The sequence below is a fragment of the Rhyacophila brunnea genome, unplaced genomic scaffold (assembly GCF_057557595.1).
Source record: "Rhyacophila brunnea isolate RB1 unplaced genomic scaffold, BYU_Rbru_1.0 scaffold_5, whole genome shotgun sequence".
Lineage (NCBI taxonomy): Eukaryota > Metazoa > Arthropoda > Insecta > Trichoptera > Rhyacophilidae > Rhyacophila > Rhyacophila brunnea.
The window spans coordinates 28,863,619-28,882,508 of NW_028233170.1; the positions used below are offsets into that span (position 1 = coordinate 28,863,619).

General features: G+C 34.5%; 2 protein-coding genes across 3 annotated transcripts in view; one reads left to right on the plus strand and one right to left on the minus strand.

Moving 5' to 3' along the window:
* Window positions 1–18,890, plus strand: part of LOC147066256 (uncharacterized) — a 21,398-nt gene continuing 2,508 nt past the window's right edge. Inside the window, exons 1-3 of one of the 2 annotated variants that reach the window (XM_085955708.1) lie at window positions 1–577; window positions 952–1,286; window positions 17,697–17,852. In XM_085955708.1, coding sequence (XP_085811834.1) covers window positions 145–577; window positions 952–1,286; window positions 17,697–17,852 — 924 coding nt within the window. In that variant the 5' untranslated portion in view covers window positions 1–144. Of the gene's footprint in view, window positions 578–951; window positions 1,287–2,887; window positions 3,217–17,696; window positions 17,853–18,890 lie in introns of those variants that run through there. The other variant, XM_085955709.1, reaches the window with a different exon arrangement.
* On the minus strand, window positions 5,145–5,716 carry LOC147066257 (mitochondrial import inner membrane translocase subunit Tim13-like). The gene has a single exon (XM_085955710.1). The coding sequence runs from the start codon at window positions 5,582–5,584 to the stop codon at window positions 5,312–5,314; it is 273 nt and encodes a 90-aa protein (XP_085811836.1). The 5' UTR covers window positions 5,585–5,716; the 3' UTR covers window positions 5,145–5,311.

The window sequence follows — 18,890 nt, forward strand, 5'->3', positions numbered from 1 at the left end:
ACTGGTCCACACAACTGTCACTTCATGGCTTTCAATTTTTTGATGTCAAGTTTATAATATGAGAATTTATTTACTAAATGCGAGCACTGATTTTTATTCAAGGTGTGTGTGGGTTTATAACGTGACAATTATCCCTATGTAAAAATGCCGCGAGATACCTCTGACCGATCAAGACGACGAGATACGTCTGACAGTTCAGATTCTGAGTATTCTCAGAAATCTTCAAAGAAAAAACACAGAATTGAACGAAGCAGAAGATCTCGCTCAAGAGAAAAATCTAGTTCATATCGCAATCGTCGCTCTTCAAGCCGCAGTAAAAAAAAGTCTCGTAGGAGCGTTTCCAGAAGTCCATCCAGATATTACAATTCGAGAAGACGATCTCCGTCCAGAGATAGACACGCTAGACGACGCTCGTCACGGTCTGTTTCAAAAGATCGATCTGAATCTTACTACAGAGAATCATCAGAATATAGTTCACGAAGTAAACATAAATCTTCTCACAGTTCTCATAAAACTTCTAAAAATGATTCGAGGAAAAGGAGTTCATCGAGAAGCCTATCACCATACAGCAAAGATGGTATGATCTATCTTTTTCAACACAGTTTAGTTTATTACTAGCCTGAGTATATTCTTGAACTTCTTCGCCATTTGTCTGTTCAAAATATTTTGCAAAATGGTAAATCTGATAGCTTGTGTTTGACTTTTTGGTAATTTTATAGTGCTCTATATAGTTTTTGTGATTGAGGTCTTTTGAAACCAAAAACCTAACACAACCTACTGTAACCCAAAATATGTAGATTGTGTTTCGTTTTAGATTTTTGGTCTCAAAACACCTCAACCACGGTGACGATATGGATTAAGTACTATAAAATTACCGACTCTTCTTACTATGAGTAGGTGTCAACATTTTTCGATTTTTTGTGAAATCAAATATTTTGTTTTTTTTTCCAGAAGTGACTCCAAGTATAGATATATCAAAAAAATACATAGTGGATGATACTGAAAGCAAAATAAAGAAAGCCATCAAAGCGGCTGAAGCTGTCGGCTTGACAATGTGCAAACTTCCATCGTATGAGTACAAAGAAGTGGAAGTGAAGGAGGACATGCCCACTATCCAAGACCGAAATGTTCTCGATGAACTGAACAGCGAGTCTTTTGCTCCGAAACAGTTTCTTTCGTCACGCAGTAAGAAAGTTCCGGAGAATATCGTCATTGATTTAGATTCAGAGACTGTCAAATTAACCGATGTTGAAATCCCAAAAGCGGAATCGCTCTTCCATCCAGAGGTTAGTGTACTAAAGCTGAGATGCATAGATGTCTGCTGATTAACAGATAACGAAAAAAATCTAAACATTCACAATGTGCATAGACGACGGTTGTCATATCTGTTAGTCATGACTCATAAGTATCCACATAATCACACAGCTATGGATGCGTTGGAAGCATTTGCGAGAACTGAAATATATTGAGTATTGATTATATACCTATGCAAATATGAAAAACTAGCAGTATTGAATACATGTAATTATATTATCAATAAAGTTGACATTTATAAGACGCCTCAGCTTGATATACAATTTTTTTTGTCATATCAATTAAAGAAATATACGAATCCAGTATGCCTACTGTCAAACTGTATTCGCAATGCATCAATAGATTCAGTAAACCACTGATAAAGCAACGATTGAATTATTTATATTAACTGTGTATTAATTTATAATTTCCAATATAGTGCAGTTTAATTATTTTACTGCTGTTTCAATTAAAAAATATATTTTAATAATCACCAGAAAATGCTGATATCGGAGCGGAATGTGCCATCTCTAATTATTAAGAATTTAGTAACTGTCTATTTTGTTCTATGCATGTCACTTTGAATATATTTCGATTTAATGCAACACAACATTCTATACATCTCAGGCTACTATTTGAATAAAATATAGGTAGTATTTATTATACTTTTACTTATTTCAACTTTTATTATCTATTTGCTCTAGTGAGTTTCCAGACGATCTTGTGAAATATACTGGAAACCCACAGTGGCACAATGGGCGATTCGTAGGTGTATTGGTCTATTTTAATGCCACCCATATTCACCATACCTATGGTGTCACCGTAGAATAAATATTTCCGTATACATGGGTTCAACCAGGGAACAAAGAAATAATGGGAAGTACGTTACCTCCTGGGTGTGGTAATAACAAGTTATAAATCTCGAGTGTGGAGTAATATGGGATAAATTTAAAACACATGCTAAAGGATGTTATTTTCTACAGTTACATCTTTATCAGAATATACATTAATATACTCGGGGCCCATTGTGTTTATGGTGATTTTAAACGTTGGACCATGGCGACTGGATATTACATTACTATCTTATTTATCTGTTCTGTGGATTAAACTTTTAACGGGGTCAAAAATTTCAAATCATTAGTTTTCTATTACATATCATGACCAAAATTTGTATAAACACTGTATCTAACTTTTCAAGAGACCTAATGCCTGGTCCACACCGGCAACAACTCGTTAAATTTTACGATAATTATCATAGTTGCTTAAGAAATTTTACGATAATTATCATGCTTATCGTAAAATTTAACGAGTTGTCGCGCGACTTGTTTTCGGTGTGGACCCGGCATAAGATACGCATTTTACATTTCTGGTGTTGCAACATATTATAATATAATATTTCTAGAATAAAAACAAGCTGTTGTAAAATGCATAACTAGTTCCAAATTCCGATGTATCATCCCACGACTTCACCTCATTTTCTTTTATTATTATTTGTGAATGTGTATTTGGAAAGTAAAAAGATCATTAAAGCACACAAGTAGTTCACTTTTTTGTATTATTGATTTATCTTTATAATAGTATTCTTCTTTTTCAGCTGTTTCCAGATGAAAAGATAAGAATGGAAAAGTGGGTTAGAAAAATGTTTCAATTTAGACAAAAGGCTTTAAGAGGTGAAATATAAAAAAATACATTATTTGAATCCTATCTACAAGACCATGAAAAATATATAATTTATGAAACATCCTTCATCTTATTTAAAACAATGTGCTGTAAAATGAATAAAATTGTAACTAATATCAACTAACTGCTTTTTATATTTTTTACAATTTTCCTGGGCTTGAAATGACAAAGTCCTCAACTTGAACTTGAAACATTAGTTTGGTTTTGGTTAGTTACTTTATTAAAATATTTTTTGTGACTGATAATAGTTAAATTTTTCACTTTTTACTTTCAAAATACACATTTTTCTAATATAAGGGAACTACACAGTAAGTTGATATCATCTTAATACTTTCATTTGGAAAACAGGATTTATGAGAATTTTGTATTGGCATAACTATACCGTTGTTCACTAGAATTACTGTATAGTTAGCTACACATCATATAATTTCATAATGGAGATACAGTCGAACCTGGTTATTACCATCACGGAAATAGCGAGATCTCTGAACATTCGTTGACATTTTAGTTTATGATTTTCTCCATACATTTATTCACTTTTATAATGAGCTACTTCTCGAGTATACCGACCAAAACTGTTAATGTGTCGATTGTTTAAAAACAACATTTTCGACCCTAAGCAATAAAATCCGACCGGGCAGTTAACTAGACTGATGCCTCTGGGATCGGATTACGTTTATGACACTAGTCAAGTGTCTAACTACCTAATTGGTGTTTTCGCCGACAACATTGAAAAAGTATCCACGCATATGGTTGAAATTGCATGTAAAAAATCCAAGCTTTGTGAAGTCAGTAGGTACCTACCAGCGCCGACGCCTCAGCACTTCATTGCAATAAACAACTTCTTTTGTAGTTTATGAATGCCATGCTTGTTGCTTAAATAGAATATGGTGCGAAAAATGTTATATAACGAGTAATGCTTATAACGAGCAAATTCAGTCAGTCCTATCTTCCTCGTAATAACCAAATTTGACTGTATGTATTACTTTTAGTCTATAAACTATAATGCAATGTTTAACAGAATGGAGGGTAAAGTATTTTTCCTATTATTCTTTTAAGTTATTCAGGTTTTCTAACATGCCACTCAAAAAACATAATAAAAGGGTGAGTCTGTAGGTCTAATAAAATAGGATCCCATGGGACACCTGTATACATACAATGTTAACCAAACATCATAAATCAATTTTTTTGCTTTGTAGCAGACAAAGCAAAACCAATGCTATTGACTGGTTTCTATCTTGCCATACATGGTTTGCCCAGCAGAGTAATGACTAAAAATTAGCAATGCTATATTGAAAGAAAACGTATCGATACTTGGTATTAAAATCAAATCAGAATGAATCTATCGGTAGCAAAGTATCGATGTTAAATAACATAAATGTACTTTAATATTTTTTAAATATTACAAAAAATGCAGTAGGTATGCATCTAGTTCTTTTTCGTAAAAAAAAAACTCATGATATACTTATCACTAAACTTATATTATAGACATGTGGGATGGCTATTTATTAACGTGGTATAAAAAGTTTTGAAAATAGCACTGGTCGAATCGTGTAAGTACATATTATTTTTATTTCGCTATGAATTTAAAAAATAGTTTTGTGTTACTTCTATTTTTTTAATATTGGAGTATAATATAAGTAATATACATAATGCATATGTACCTATATTATTCTTTAACACTACAATAGATCATGATGCCCAAATAACAGTATGCAGTAGTAAAAATGAAACGATAACCATACTTTGAGAAAACCACATAAATATATTGTGACTTAACCGGTAATCGAGCCCGGAGTCCACGGGAGAGCCCAGTGCTTTACTCACTGGATCATCAGGACTGCCACTTATCACACCGCTCAGGGGGTTGGATGTTTCCAACGCATCAACTCAATTATTACTTTAAAAATGGTGTATTTATTGATTGATGTATTATTTATGATATATATTGGCGAACAATTGTTAAAATAACATTTCTACTTCACATCTATATAAAAATTTAAAAAACTACACTTATATTTTTATGCATGGTACATACTTAATCAACATTTAAATAAACCCAATTGGGGAAAAGGTGTGGAATGATTCGATCCACATTGAGCTATTAGACCATATATAATAATTAAGTAGGTGCCTGATGGGGATAGGTAAACAATAAATATTGCATCAGCTTACAAAATCAATGCCTTTTATTCATGTAATCTTCATCATTCATAACGACAAATAATAACATTATATTTCATAACAGATAAGTTATATTTTCATAACGATTGGTATATTTACATCTAAATAATCTAACTGCCTTGACAAGAGACCGTGGGCCAAATTTTAATTTTCCTCACATATTGTGCCGCTCTCGCTGTATACGACCACCGTAAGTTTTTGACACGAGATTCCAGGAATCCATATATCTATCCATACACATGGCTACACATTTTTGTTCTGAGCTGTCCAAAGAAGTTCCGGGTTTGTTAATGCACTTCTTAAAACATTTTTCGGTCATTTTTGTTAATAATTCCTGGGCGTTTGCTACGGCGATCTGCTGTTTGACTTGATCCATCAGCTCGTCCTTTTGAGCACCTGTCATACCGCTCGGTTGCATGGAATCCATAATTCAGAATATTTTGTTTTTTATACTTTAACGGAAGGTAGGTTTTGCAATAATTTACAATGCTGTCATAACCTCGCACGGCGAAATTATTTTTCAATTTCGAGATGACTTTTCTCGTAAGTGTTGCCCATAGGGCATAGATAGAGTAAGTATTGCCAGATATTTAATTTTTATCAAAAATAAAAATCCAAACAAACCGTTTCAAAATCACCAAAAATAATTTATTAGGTACAATATAATTATTAGTCCAGTCAAATTAGACCGAAAAATACGTTATGGTTGCAAAAGTTGGGGTAGAAGATTTTTTTTCCTACTTGTATATATGATAATGAGTAAGAAAAAAACGAGTTTGCCAATTCGGATGACTTCGGCACAACTTTTGGCGGGCAAAAAACCGCAAATTTTTGGGATTTTTTTGGTTTTTCGCTTATATCTCAAAAACGGTCGGTCATATCAAAAATATTGTTATATACTTATATACAATTTTAAAGCTTATTAAATTTCTTAAAATTTTTATATAATGCATTTTTTCTATCTTTGACCGTTTATGAGATATTTGCTGTTGAAAACAGTATATAATATGTATTCGAAAACACGCGTTTTAGTAAAAAATCAAACTTTAATGAGAAGAAATACCATTTTAAACTTAAGATCTTACAAATAAACAGTTTGGGGTTACAAACTAGACTTTATTGTCAATCGGCCCAATGTTCCAGATGGTGCGTGGGAGTGGTAGAAAGGACCACATTCCAATACCCCCACCAGTACCGCTGGTGCCACGACACGAATCAGTACCACTTTTCTTTTAGTTAAGTCTTCATCGCTTTGTTTTTGAAATAAAAAATATATTTTATTTTTCCCATTGTATTTAGATAGATATTGATCGATTAAAATATGTTTAAATCTTTAATTTGATAATAAAGACAGTATATTATTATCAATGCCTCTCCCCCTTAATGAAAATAAATACTAATCTAATATTTAAGATCTTACTTACAAAATAAATAAAGTATGTTGATCAAAGAGAGTCCAATCTCTTTGATGTTGATAGTTTTAGTAATGATAGCAAAACCAATGTCAATACCTACAGAATAATAATATTCACCAAACATCTTAATTTTTTACCCGTTTCTGCCGCTTTGGTGGAGGTGGAGTAGGCGAGTAGGCAAAGGTAGTACGTCTTCAAAGTCTTGAAATGCAGCTCCCACACATGTATTTCATCAGGGCTGGCATCTGGATTGTTGAATACTGTGATTACTTCCTTCAACTGAATATTCGTCTCCAAAATACCACACAATGTAATCTTTATATGGCCAAATAAGGAGGATTTGTATCACACCCACTGAACGCGTGTGTGAAAAGAATGGTACGTGCGTCATATTTAAACGATTTTGTCGAGAACAACACATCTGGTTTACTTCCCTTTCCAGGTTTTCGAAAGAATAAGTTGTCCAAGAATTGTCCTCTTGCCGACATCAGTACAAAAAGGTCAATATCTTCACCTATTATTACTACGCTTTTGAATTCATTTGATCTTAAAATGTCAGTAGTTACAATTAAACATCGGCATCCTCTTCTGCCTGGTTCATTTTTATGCCAACCTGTAAGAAAAGCGTTTTTCATTATTTTTGTTGCTCAAAAAAAGTTTCTGGTCCACCTGATTGACAGTGTTTCCTTGTAACATAATTTCAGGGTGTGATTTTAAATTTATACGGCGTAATCTTTCTACACACTTTGTCCCACTGGATGCAGCATTGGATGCATATCCGTAAAATACAACTTCAATTTGTGACTTATAGTGTTTTGTCAAATAATCCGAATACATCTTCGCAATGTCACCAAAGGATGAATTTCGGGACCTAACTACTTTATGTAGGAGATATCCTCCATCAACCACAAAAAACTGATTGTTAATGTTGGTGCCGTGAGTCTCAATGCTGGTGAAAGCCTTGTAGAATAACGATTTTGTCCCTTTTCTCATACCCTGTACTGAAAACAGTGACATAGGGTAGGGTGCTAATTCATATGTAAAGAAATGTTGCAAACTTCCTCCGTTTCTTTACATAATATTATATTCTTTCAAATAGGGTAAGCGGATCAGCTACAACAACTTTAGAGTTTCCTGCTTTCATACTACCGCCAACGGTAACAATTTTGTCTTTTCTTTTGAATTTAACGTTGTGAAAATCGTTACCGACTATTCTATTAATCCCTTTTAACCCCTCTTCTTTTTACTGTTTTTACTTTTTTCTGTTTACTGCTGTTCCTCCAACAATCCCACTACTCAACGACATTATCTCGTCGGTTTTAGGAGATGGGTAGTGTAATGATAGCCATTCAAGAAGCTTATTTGAGTCAGCATTGTCTCAGTCAATTCGGGAACTTCTCATGTCAACATGCTGTTCCGATGATTCGGACTGAACATTACAGAATGACTCAATTTCATTTCATATGTTCTGCATACTGACCTTTCCCAAAGTCCATCTGGTTAGAACACTGTCAGTTATGTCTCTGCACTGTGTAAGACCTCTATAAATCTTCATTGTTTTCATTAATGTTTGTTGGATGGTCATATTCGACCAAATTCCACTCCAGTGTTTGTCAGAGCGACGTATCGTAAAAATAGCCTGATGCATGAAAGAATAGAATCATTTTTTCAATACTTTTCAAATGGAGGTTCCAGTCACCAGTTCGTTCGGCCTGAATAAAGTGTTTGATGAGCGTTGTCATTCGAAAATACTGTAACCATAACTTTGCAGTGGGAACATTATTTTCTAGCAAACACATGGCTTTCTTAAATTTATTTATGACCATTTTGAGGACAGTATCATAAGACAATGATAGAGATATTACTAGTAAGGTGGTGGAGTGCACCTACTTCTTCTTCGGTAAGTTCAATTATTATTGTATATCGACACAATACACATGTATAGAATAAACATAACTGCGCGCGCGATGGAGACTAAACTAAAGCAAAAGTGGTACTGATTCCTGTCGTGGCACCAGCGGTACTGGTGGGGGTGTTGGAATGTGGCCCTTTATACCACTCCCACGCACCATCTGGAACATTGGGCCCATTGACCATAAAGTCAAGTTTGTAACCCCAAACTGTTTATTTGTAAGATCTTAAGTTTAAAATGGTATTTCTTCTCATTAAAAACGTGTGTTTTCGAATACATATATACTGTTTTCAACAGCAAATATCTCATAAACGGTCAGAGATAGAAAAAAATGTAAGGTGAATCGGGATAAGTGTATCTTTGGGGTAAGTGTAGCTACTAAGATATCTCAGTATCTACTACAAATTGGATGATGCCTTCTATGGAAAGGTGATAGCAAAGCTACTGATTTATAAAAATAATTAAAAATGGTGTCGATACCATGTTTTTTGAGGTGACTACATGGATTATTCTCCAGACGACATTTTGAAGTCGACGAGTGAGATGGTAGCTGTTACTCTGTTACTAAACTATTTTTTAAAACACGGAAATCTGCACATTATCGTTGTAAAATTTGGTGAGTACATGTGTTTTGATACCCTGCTTCACGAGTTGTTATCGTTTTACTTATTGATAAGCATTTTAAAGCTTTAATCGGGTAGACACACTTTCCCCACGAAAGTAAACGCGTGGGTTTTTTGGGCACCTTTGTTTTGTGTCACACTTTCCCCATATATTTTCTATGAATTCGCATAGGCATTATTTTAACTAGTGATGGGACACGATGCATTATTTATGTCGATCGAAAAAATGATCGTTATTGAAATAAAATATTTATAATTGTATTATTATAGTTTTATGTTAGCTAAGTAGGTACTCGAAAAAGTGCATGTGTTTCAATTTAATACATACGTTTTTAAAATAAGTGCTTATCTAACGTAATATGATAATTAATGTGCATTTTTTCCACATGTAAATATAAACGAAAGACAGATCTTACGACCAAGGAAAATTACAAAAAACAGTTGAATGTTGAACTATTGACAGGATATGAAGCTGCGAGAAAATACGGGACCCACGATCTACAATTATTGCTCATGTTTTCGAAAGAAGAGAAGACAGTTTTAGCAGACGTACAAAAGAGATTGAAACCCACCCAAAAGAGATTGAAACATCTTTGGCAGAAAATTTGCATACGTTGTAAAAGCATGTCTCACAAAAAAGTAGTCCTCGAATTAATTGGACAGTAAATTAACGAAAATAATATTAACACACCGCTTAAAAACGAAGTACCCGGACACAATTGGTTTATAGGTTTTATTAAAAGAAATAAGTTATCATTTAAATATGATGGTTACCTAAACCCTGACGGCTAAAATTATTATACATGGAACATGCTTTGCCTACTGATTCTCTGAATGCTGGTTGTCCAAATTCAAAGGAAATAATATAAATTGCGGGGCGAGGGTCACACATCATACCCGAAGCACCGTTCGCGGCCGACTGAACTCTGAAGCCACTCCGGCCGCTCCGCTCTACTTTCGTGACTTTATTTTTTATATTTACGTAACGAATCCGGGCGGGTGAGACAAAAGCATGTTCCATGCTAAAAACCGCAAGCCGTAGAATATGTTCGCAAAAAAGTTTGCGATCCTTTTGTAATCAATTGGTACTATAACTTGTCTTATTAAACAGTACAATCATCAACCTGAATTTAAAAAATTGTCCACAAAGGATATATTATAATGTTCACTGTCAACTTGACAAGTTTTTCCCATGATCCTTCAAAAAGTAAACTCGTTAGTGTCATCGGATTTCCGTCAACTACCTACGTTAATACGTCGTTTTTGTTTCGGGACATCACTAGTGCTTCATACATTAGTATGACACACTTACCCCAAAAAAATGTTTTAGTCCATTTTGTTGAAGTTCTATACTGTAGTTTTAACTCAAGACTCAATATCCATTAAATGAAATATTACCTTTCTATGCATTTAATACGTTATGGTTTTGAAGTACTTTTAGAATAAAGATGAATTTAGTTACACTTACTCCAATATTGGGGTAAGTGTAACAAACTGACTAGTGATCAAAAAATATTAAAATGTCGTATTATAAGTAAGATATACAGTGGGTTCCTTCTGTACATATTAATTGTAATGCTTTTGTAGATCCTACGGTAAAGTTTTCAACTGTTTAAAACACACCTATTCATCATGAACCAGGTTGAAATTCATCTCACTGAATTATATATGTCACACTTACCTCGACTCATCTTATTATTTAAAAATTTTAGGAAATTTAATAAGCTTTAAAATTGTAAGTATATAACAATATTTTTGCTACGACCGACCGTTATTGAGATATAAGCGAAAAACCAAAAATAATCCCAAAATTTTGCGGTTTATTGCCCGCCAAAAGTTGTGCCGAAGTCATCCGAATTGGCAAACTCGTTTTTTTCTTACTCATCATATATACAAATAGGGAAAAAAAATCTTCTACCCCACCTTTTGCAACCAAAAAGTACAGATTGACTGGACTAAATATTGTGTAGTTTTTTTTTAAATGCCCGTTTTTCTATAGAAGACAAGTGTTAATAATTTGAGTAATTTTCAAAACTCCCTATATTTAAATGCTAAAAATCTTATTGTTTCATTGGAAGTAGGAAAGTGTGGTCTCTTGGAATGTTGGTTTGATTAAACGCTCCAGTGAGTGGGCTCCTTAATGCGTGTATGTTTTTGTAGGTTGTGGACTATCCAAACTACATTTAATTTGAAAGCGATGACATTTGTAGGCACACAATTATTATTTACGAGCATATTTTTGTATTGGTTTTGACTGAAATATTTTTTTACACACCTACCTGTACTACCTATAGTAGATCTAGTATACTGGATCAGTGTTTTTCTACCTTTTTGATTTAGCGACACATTTTAAAACTAAGTAGGATGTCGTAATACACCAAAATTGTTAAATTAAAAATTTATGTTTGAAATAATAACATATTTGCACGCAACACCTCATTGCAAATTTTCACGACACACTTGAGTTATCTTTGCGACACACTGGTTAGGAAATACTACACTAAATCTTCCTAAAGCCATGTCCGCCCCTTAGTTGGAGCATATGGACACCACACAGCGCCTCCAAGAATCCATCTCATTCGCCAGTTTTCTTGTGTCGTTCCAGCTCTTACCAGCATCCTGTAGCTCCGCCGTATATACTCCATAGATAGTAGGTATTTAGTAGAGCTGAGTTAGAAATACTGTCACCAGTTTGCGTACTCAAGTTTCGGCATGTACTACCCATACTCAGTACATCTGGCCCAATAAACTTTTTCGAACGTATACGATGAAATCATCGCCGCGACTCGCTAGTTGATACTGTTGTAGACTTTCAATACTGTTGACATTAAATGCACGCGAGCAAGATAACATAATACACGTAGGTCTAGCCGTGATATACTCAACTGTCATTGCTCTCCCTTTCTCCCCAGTTGTAAAATTGGCACAGTGAAGGACAGAAATGGTGACATGTTCGTTTTATAGTAATAATATGGAGTTAGTTTTAGTTCCAGTTGAGTATGAGACTTATATCGAGTTGACGTCAGTCTCAAGTTCCGGAATAGGTACCAGTGCTCAAGTTCTGATAAGGTATTTACGCGTTTATCTGGTTTCGTCACGTCGTGTTTCTCGATTTTTTTGTGTTATAATTGGAACTTATAAACTGAGTTCAAATTTTTTGCGTGATTGTGTAAATGGATACCTAATAATTATATAAACAATTTATGTAAAAATGCCTTCTAAAAAGCCAAGTACGCCAAACGCTCTATGTAATATCCCAAATACTAGTAAGTATTTTGGAACAAGTTTCGATACCAAGTATTTTTTTTAGTAGTAAGTATTAGAGGTGAGTTAGAAATACTGTCACCAGTTTGCGTACTCAAGTTTCGGCATGTACTACCCATAATCAGTACGTGTGGCCCAATATACTTGTTACAAAATACTTGAAACATATTCGAAGTTCGAACGCATTCGATGATAATATCGTCGCCGCGACTCGCTAGTTGGTACTGTTGGTAGACTTTCAATACTATTGACATTAAATGAGCGCGAGCGAGATATCATAATACACGTATGTCTAGCCGTGATATTATACTCAACTGTTATTGCTCTCCCTTTCTCCTCAGTTGTAAAGTTGGTATAGTGAAGGACAGAAATTGTCACATCATGTTCGTTTTATTACTATATTATATAGTTAGTTTTAGTTTTAGTTGAGAATGAGACTTATATCGAGTTGACGTTGGTCTCAAGTCCCGGAGTTCGACGCTTGATATGAAATTTCACCGTCCGCTAGCTAGTTGGTAGTGTTGCTATGTATGACATCATCGCCTTGGACGTTGCGACTCGCTTATGTTTAAACAATAGGTGATAAATTTTGTGTAATTATTGTACCACATTCCCTTGGGAATATGGTGACGGCACATGCTTATTTATTATGGTGACAGCTCAAAACATGTTTGAAATAAAAAATCATTGTATATTCATTCAAGAATATTATTTTTATAACCTAACATAAAAACACATTTAAAATCATAAATTTTAAATGTGACATGGGACATGTCAAAAAACCCAGCTCAGTTTATTTTTAGCGATTCTATTGAAGCTGATATTTCAAATACTAATATGGAGTTAGTTTTAGTTCCAGTTGAGAATGAGACTTATGTCGTATACGCACGTCAAACGTTCTATATAGTATTCTAAATACTAGTAAGTATTTTGGAACAACTTTCGATACTAAGTATTTTTTTATACTGGTAGTAAGTATACTTATTCTTCAAAATCGACCAGTTTTCCCACGTCTAGTATTTAGCAACCTTCCAGGACGCCGAAATCCGGTTGGCTTGAAGAACAGGCAAGCCAGGTTGAGGTTCTCTTCTGGCATTCGCAGCACGTGGCCGAGCTCAGTATACAATTGCTCTGAGCCTTCGTAAGGTGCCATGATTCGCTATCGTAAAGCAGCACCGTCAGAATGCAAGCGTTAAATATACAGCATTTGTTTTTGACTGAGTGCAATTGTGAGTCCTATACTATATAATACTAGATTCTACAATAGTTTATACATTCATTCACTCGTATGGCGGCAGGATGTTGGCGACTGCATCGAGATATGCATTAACAAAAGTAGTCACAATTACAAATTATTGAACTCTAGCTTATCAACAATCCAACAACTTGTTATATTGTTAGCATGTCATTTCTATTTCCATTATTGGCGTATTCAATATTGGTAATATTAAATTTGGACATTCTATTTCTTGCGTTTTATTACCGTCATGCAATTTTTTTTTTGTTTCTTTATTAAACACCACAACAGGCCGTGAAACCAAATTATTATGGAAAAACTCCCAGTCTTGAGGAATTCACATATTAGATTATGTAAATATATTGTGACCTCACCAAGCATCGAACCCAGAGCGCTCGGGTGAAAGGCCAGCACCTTACGCATTAGACTACGAGGGCCACCAAATCTGGCTTTAAAGTCTTCGTCCAGAAAAATTTTCTTAAAACTGTTAATGTGCCAATGTGCCAATAAACTGCCAATGACGACTTAAAACGCGAACTTTTCCGTGAACGGAACGCCGCTCATACAAAAATTACATCTTTGGACGTCCTGCTTTAAACGGGATATTACGTAAACGTTTAACGTAAATCAATTATTTTAAACATACAGATATGTTGAACACACAACGACATATATTGAGAATATCGTCACATACTCAGAATTGAAACAGAATTCGTTTTTACCACTTGATATGTAAATTGATTTTATTTTTGCAATAAAATTCGCGGCATGCAAGGTACCGCCATACATACACCTACCGGCAGTAAAAAGGTTAGAAATATTTTCGACCCTAAGCAATAAAATCCTACCGTAGACCAATGCCGCCGGGATCGGATTACGTTTATGACACTAGTTAAGTGTCTAAGTACCTAATTGGTATTTTCACTGACAAATTCAAATCAAATCAAATCAAATTTATTTATTTTACATATAATGAACATAACAAATTATAAATTCAAAGCGTTCACGACATGACATAAAATAAGTGTTAATAATTTTTAAAAATAAAGATACAGAGAATAAGTAATAAAATAAATAAAATAAGTAACAAAATAATCCAAGCTGAAGCCTACCAGCGTTCTTTACAATAAACAACTTCTTTTGTAGTTTATGAATGCCATGCTTGTTTCGGGGAAAAATTCTAATTGTGTACTTTTGTTGGAATTGCGTCCTTCTGTGTCATGTGACCGCTCATTTTAAAATACCTATTCTATGATATAACGAGTAATGCTAATAACGACCAAATTCAGTCGGTCCCATCTTCCTCGTAATAACCAAGTTCGACTGTATTTTAATTATATTACTTATCTAATATATAAAAATTAATATTTGTGTGTTTGTTTGTTCGTATTTAATGCGCAGCCATACCGTTCATCCGATTGCGATAAAACTTTGTAAACTTATTGCTTGCACTTGCGGGAAGAGTATAGGCTATACTGATATATAAAAATGAATGTCTGTCAGTCTGTATGTCTGTGTGTCTCTCCCGTATGCGTTCCTATACCATTCATCCGATTGCGATGAAATTTTGCTAAGTGGTTGTATGCACACCCATGAAGGTTTCTGAATTAGAAAAATCGTCATTTTCTTTTCCTTCTTCATTCTATCTTCTTTTATTCGTATGGTCCCTATACCATTCATCCGATTGCAATGAAACCTTCGTCAGTTGTTGTGGTAACGCCCGCAATGGTTTTTGAATTAGTACAACCATATTCTTCTTCTTCTTCTTCTATTCGTATGCTTCCTATTCCATTCATCCGATTGCAATAAAATTTTCGTCAGTAATTGTGCCAACACCCGCGAAGGTTTCTGAATTAGTACAACCATCTTCTTCTTCTTCTTTTATTCGTATGGTCCCTATACCATTCATCCGATTGCGATGAAACCTTCGTCAGTTGTTGTGGTAACACCCGTAATGGTTTTTGAATTAGTACAACTATCTTCTTCTTCTTCTTCTTCTATTCTATATTCTTCTATTCGTATGCGTTTCTATTCCATTCATCTGATTGCAATAAAATTTTCGTCAGTAATTGTGCCAACACCCGCGAAGGTTTCTGAATTAGTACAACCATCTTCGTCTTCTATTCGTATGCGTTCCTATACCATTCATCCGATTGCAATGAAATTTTGATCAAGTGTTGTGCTCACGCCGCAAAGGTTTCTGAATTGATACAACTATTTTCTTTTTCTTTTATTCTATCTTCTTCTATTTGTATGCGTTCTTATACCATTCATCCGATTGCGATGAAATTTTGATCAGTTGTTGTGAGCACGCCCGCGAAGGGTTCTGAATTAGTACAACCATCTTCTTCTTCTTCTATTCGTATGCGTTTCTATACCATTAATCCGATTGCAATGAAAATTTGATCAAGTGTTGTGTTCACGCCCGCAAAGGTTTCTGAATTGATACAACCATTTTCTTCTTCTTTTTCTTCTATTCGTGTGCTTTCTTATACCATTCATCCAATTGCGATGAAATTTTGACCAGTTGTTTTGCGCAAGCCCGCGAAGGTTTCTGAATTAGTACAGCCATCTTCTTCTTCTTCTATTCGTATGCGTTCCTATACCATTCATCCGATTGCAATTAAACTTTGGTGAGTTGTCGTGCGCACGCCTGCGAAGGTTTCTGAATTAGTACAACCATCATCTTATTCTTATATTCGAATGCGTACCTACACCATTCATCCGATTGCAATGAAACTTTGGTGAGTTGACAAAGATTTCTGAATTAGAAAATCATCTTCTACTTCTATTCGTATGCGTTCCTATACCATTCATCCGATTGCAATGACATTTTGATCAAGTGTCGTGCCCTTGCCCGCAAAGGTTTCTGAATTAGTACAATCATCTTTTTCTTCTTCTATTTGTATGCGTTCTTATGCCATTCATCCGATTGTGATGCAATTTTGACCAGTTGTTGTGCGCACGCCCGCAAAGGTTTCTGAATTAGTTCAACCATCTTTTTTTCTTCTATTTGTATGCGTTCTTATGCCATTCATCCGATTGTGATGAAATTTTGACCAGTTGTTGTGCGCACGCCCGCGAAGGTTTTTGAATTAGTACAACCATCTTCTTCTTCTTCTATTCGTATGTGTTCCTATACCATTAATCCGATTTCAATGAAACTTTGGTGGGTAGTCATGCGCATGCCCACGAAGATTTCTGAATTAGAAAATCATCTTCTTCTACTATTCGTATGCGTTCCTATACCATTCATCCGATTGCGATGAAACGTTTGTCAGTTGTTGTGCGCACACCTGCGAAGGTTTCTAAATTATTATTATATACATTACAAAGTTTGTTGTTTGTTTGTTCCATCCAATTTTGATTTTTTTTTTTACTACATATTAATAACATTAATAACGTTTTCATATTTTGGATTCGATTTTAATTTAGTGTTCTTATGTTTGACCTTTACTCCTATTAGAATTATTTTCATATTTCCATATTGTATTACACAGATATTTTGATATTAAAAAAATAATTACCTCTTATTATTTTTCAAATATCTAAGATAAATATAACCACGAAGCGACCCTGTGCGAAGCCGGGTACTTCAGCTAGTTTATTAATAAAAAATTCTATTTGTAACCAAAATAAGAAATTGGAATGTATAGTAGATTGTATGTGTTATTTGTGCTCTCTACGCTTGTTTATTATACCAAATTAAATTAAGTGTAGTTTGGACAGTTCATACCATAGAAATTTATATACTGAAACCTTATGTCACCACTTCCGGTGAATCTGTAAACATGTCCACACATTTTTTGTTTGTCAGTGAATTTTCACGTTTTGTATTCGCAGTGCAATATAAAATGGGCATATGTATAAAACATTAAAAATGTGGCATTTCTGAAAATGGATTGTTTGAATTTTAAAATGTCATGTCCACCCAGCTGAATTGATTCCATAAAACAGTCAATGTTCTGTTTTTAATTTTATTGTTCTCTTCATTTACCTTTTTTGAAAAACCGTGAAGTGTGAAGCACTTTCTTAAAAAATTGATGGGAGGATAATATTATTTAAAAACTTTTTTTTTGAAATTTCAGATATCACATTCTAAAAATATCTGCAATATCTACAAAGATTTGACGCATAGACAGTTGATGGAAATAACTACCTCTTCTTTGGACACAATTTTACGTACGGACAGTCTATTGAGTGATACACCTTCGGATATAACCCTTGAAGAAGTGTTACTAAAGGTCAGTAATCAATTGAATACATGTTAATATTATATGTACAAAGGTATCCAAGTTCTAGTACGATTTTGTTTTAAAATAAGATACACAGTAGTTAAATTTTTCCAAATATATTTATTTCAATCGATAATTTAGTCTTTGCAATTACACATGGAACTAATGATCTCCTCGGACCGCCTTGCAGCTGACGATCCGCTTACGCCAATTTTCAGACTTTCACACATTTCGGGTTCTATCTCGGCCACAACGTTACGAATGTTGCTCTTAAGCTCGTCTTAAGCTCTAAGAGTGTGCGTATTGTTGGCGTAGACACTTCCTTTCGGTAACCCCACCAAAAGAAATCCAATGGTGTCAAACCGCATGATCTTGATGGCCAATTATAGTTGCTAAGTCTTGAAATTGAACGGCTTTTCACGGAATAAAGCCAATGTTTCACGAGCTGGTAGACCCATCCTGTTGGAACCACATGTTTTCCAAATCAAAATCTTCCAACTTCAACGGCCACAAAAAATCAGTTATCATTGGCCCATAGGGGACGCCATTGACCGTAGTGGTCGCTCTTTCCATCATTTTCGAAGAAGTACGGGCTGACGACACTTCCAGACCAAACAGTAATTTTTGCAGCCTGTAACGGCCTTTCTTGAATCACTTGTAATATTTTACAGGTAACAAATGACAGGACTGTGAAATTCATACCATGAGCTGGATAATCCGTTATTATGTTAAATACGTCCTATCATAAATTTAATATACTATACCTATATCTATTTGTCATGGCCCCCCACAAGGGGGGTGTGGCTTGTCTGTTAAATAAATGAGATAAACACTCATAACACAATACACACAAATTTGCTCTAATGGTAAAGTAAATTAGTAGAGTATAGGTAAATCGTTTTACAGTGGCACCATGGGTACGGCAAATGCGGCTTGCAGTTGTAGTGGTATTGTTTGCTAGCATTGAAACACGTATTGTCGCAAGCAATTCAATACACGCGCGAATCGCCTATGTTGCCACTGTAGAATGAATTACCTATACCTATT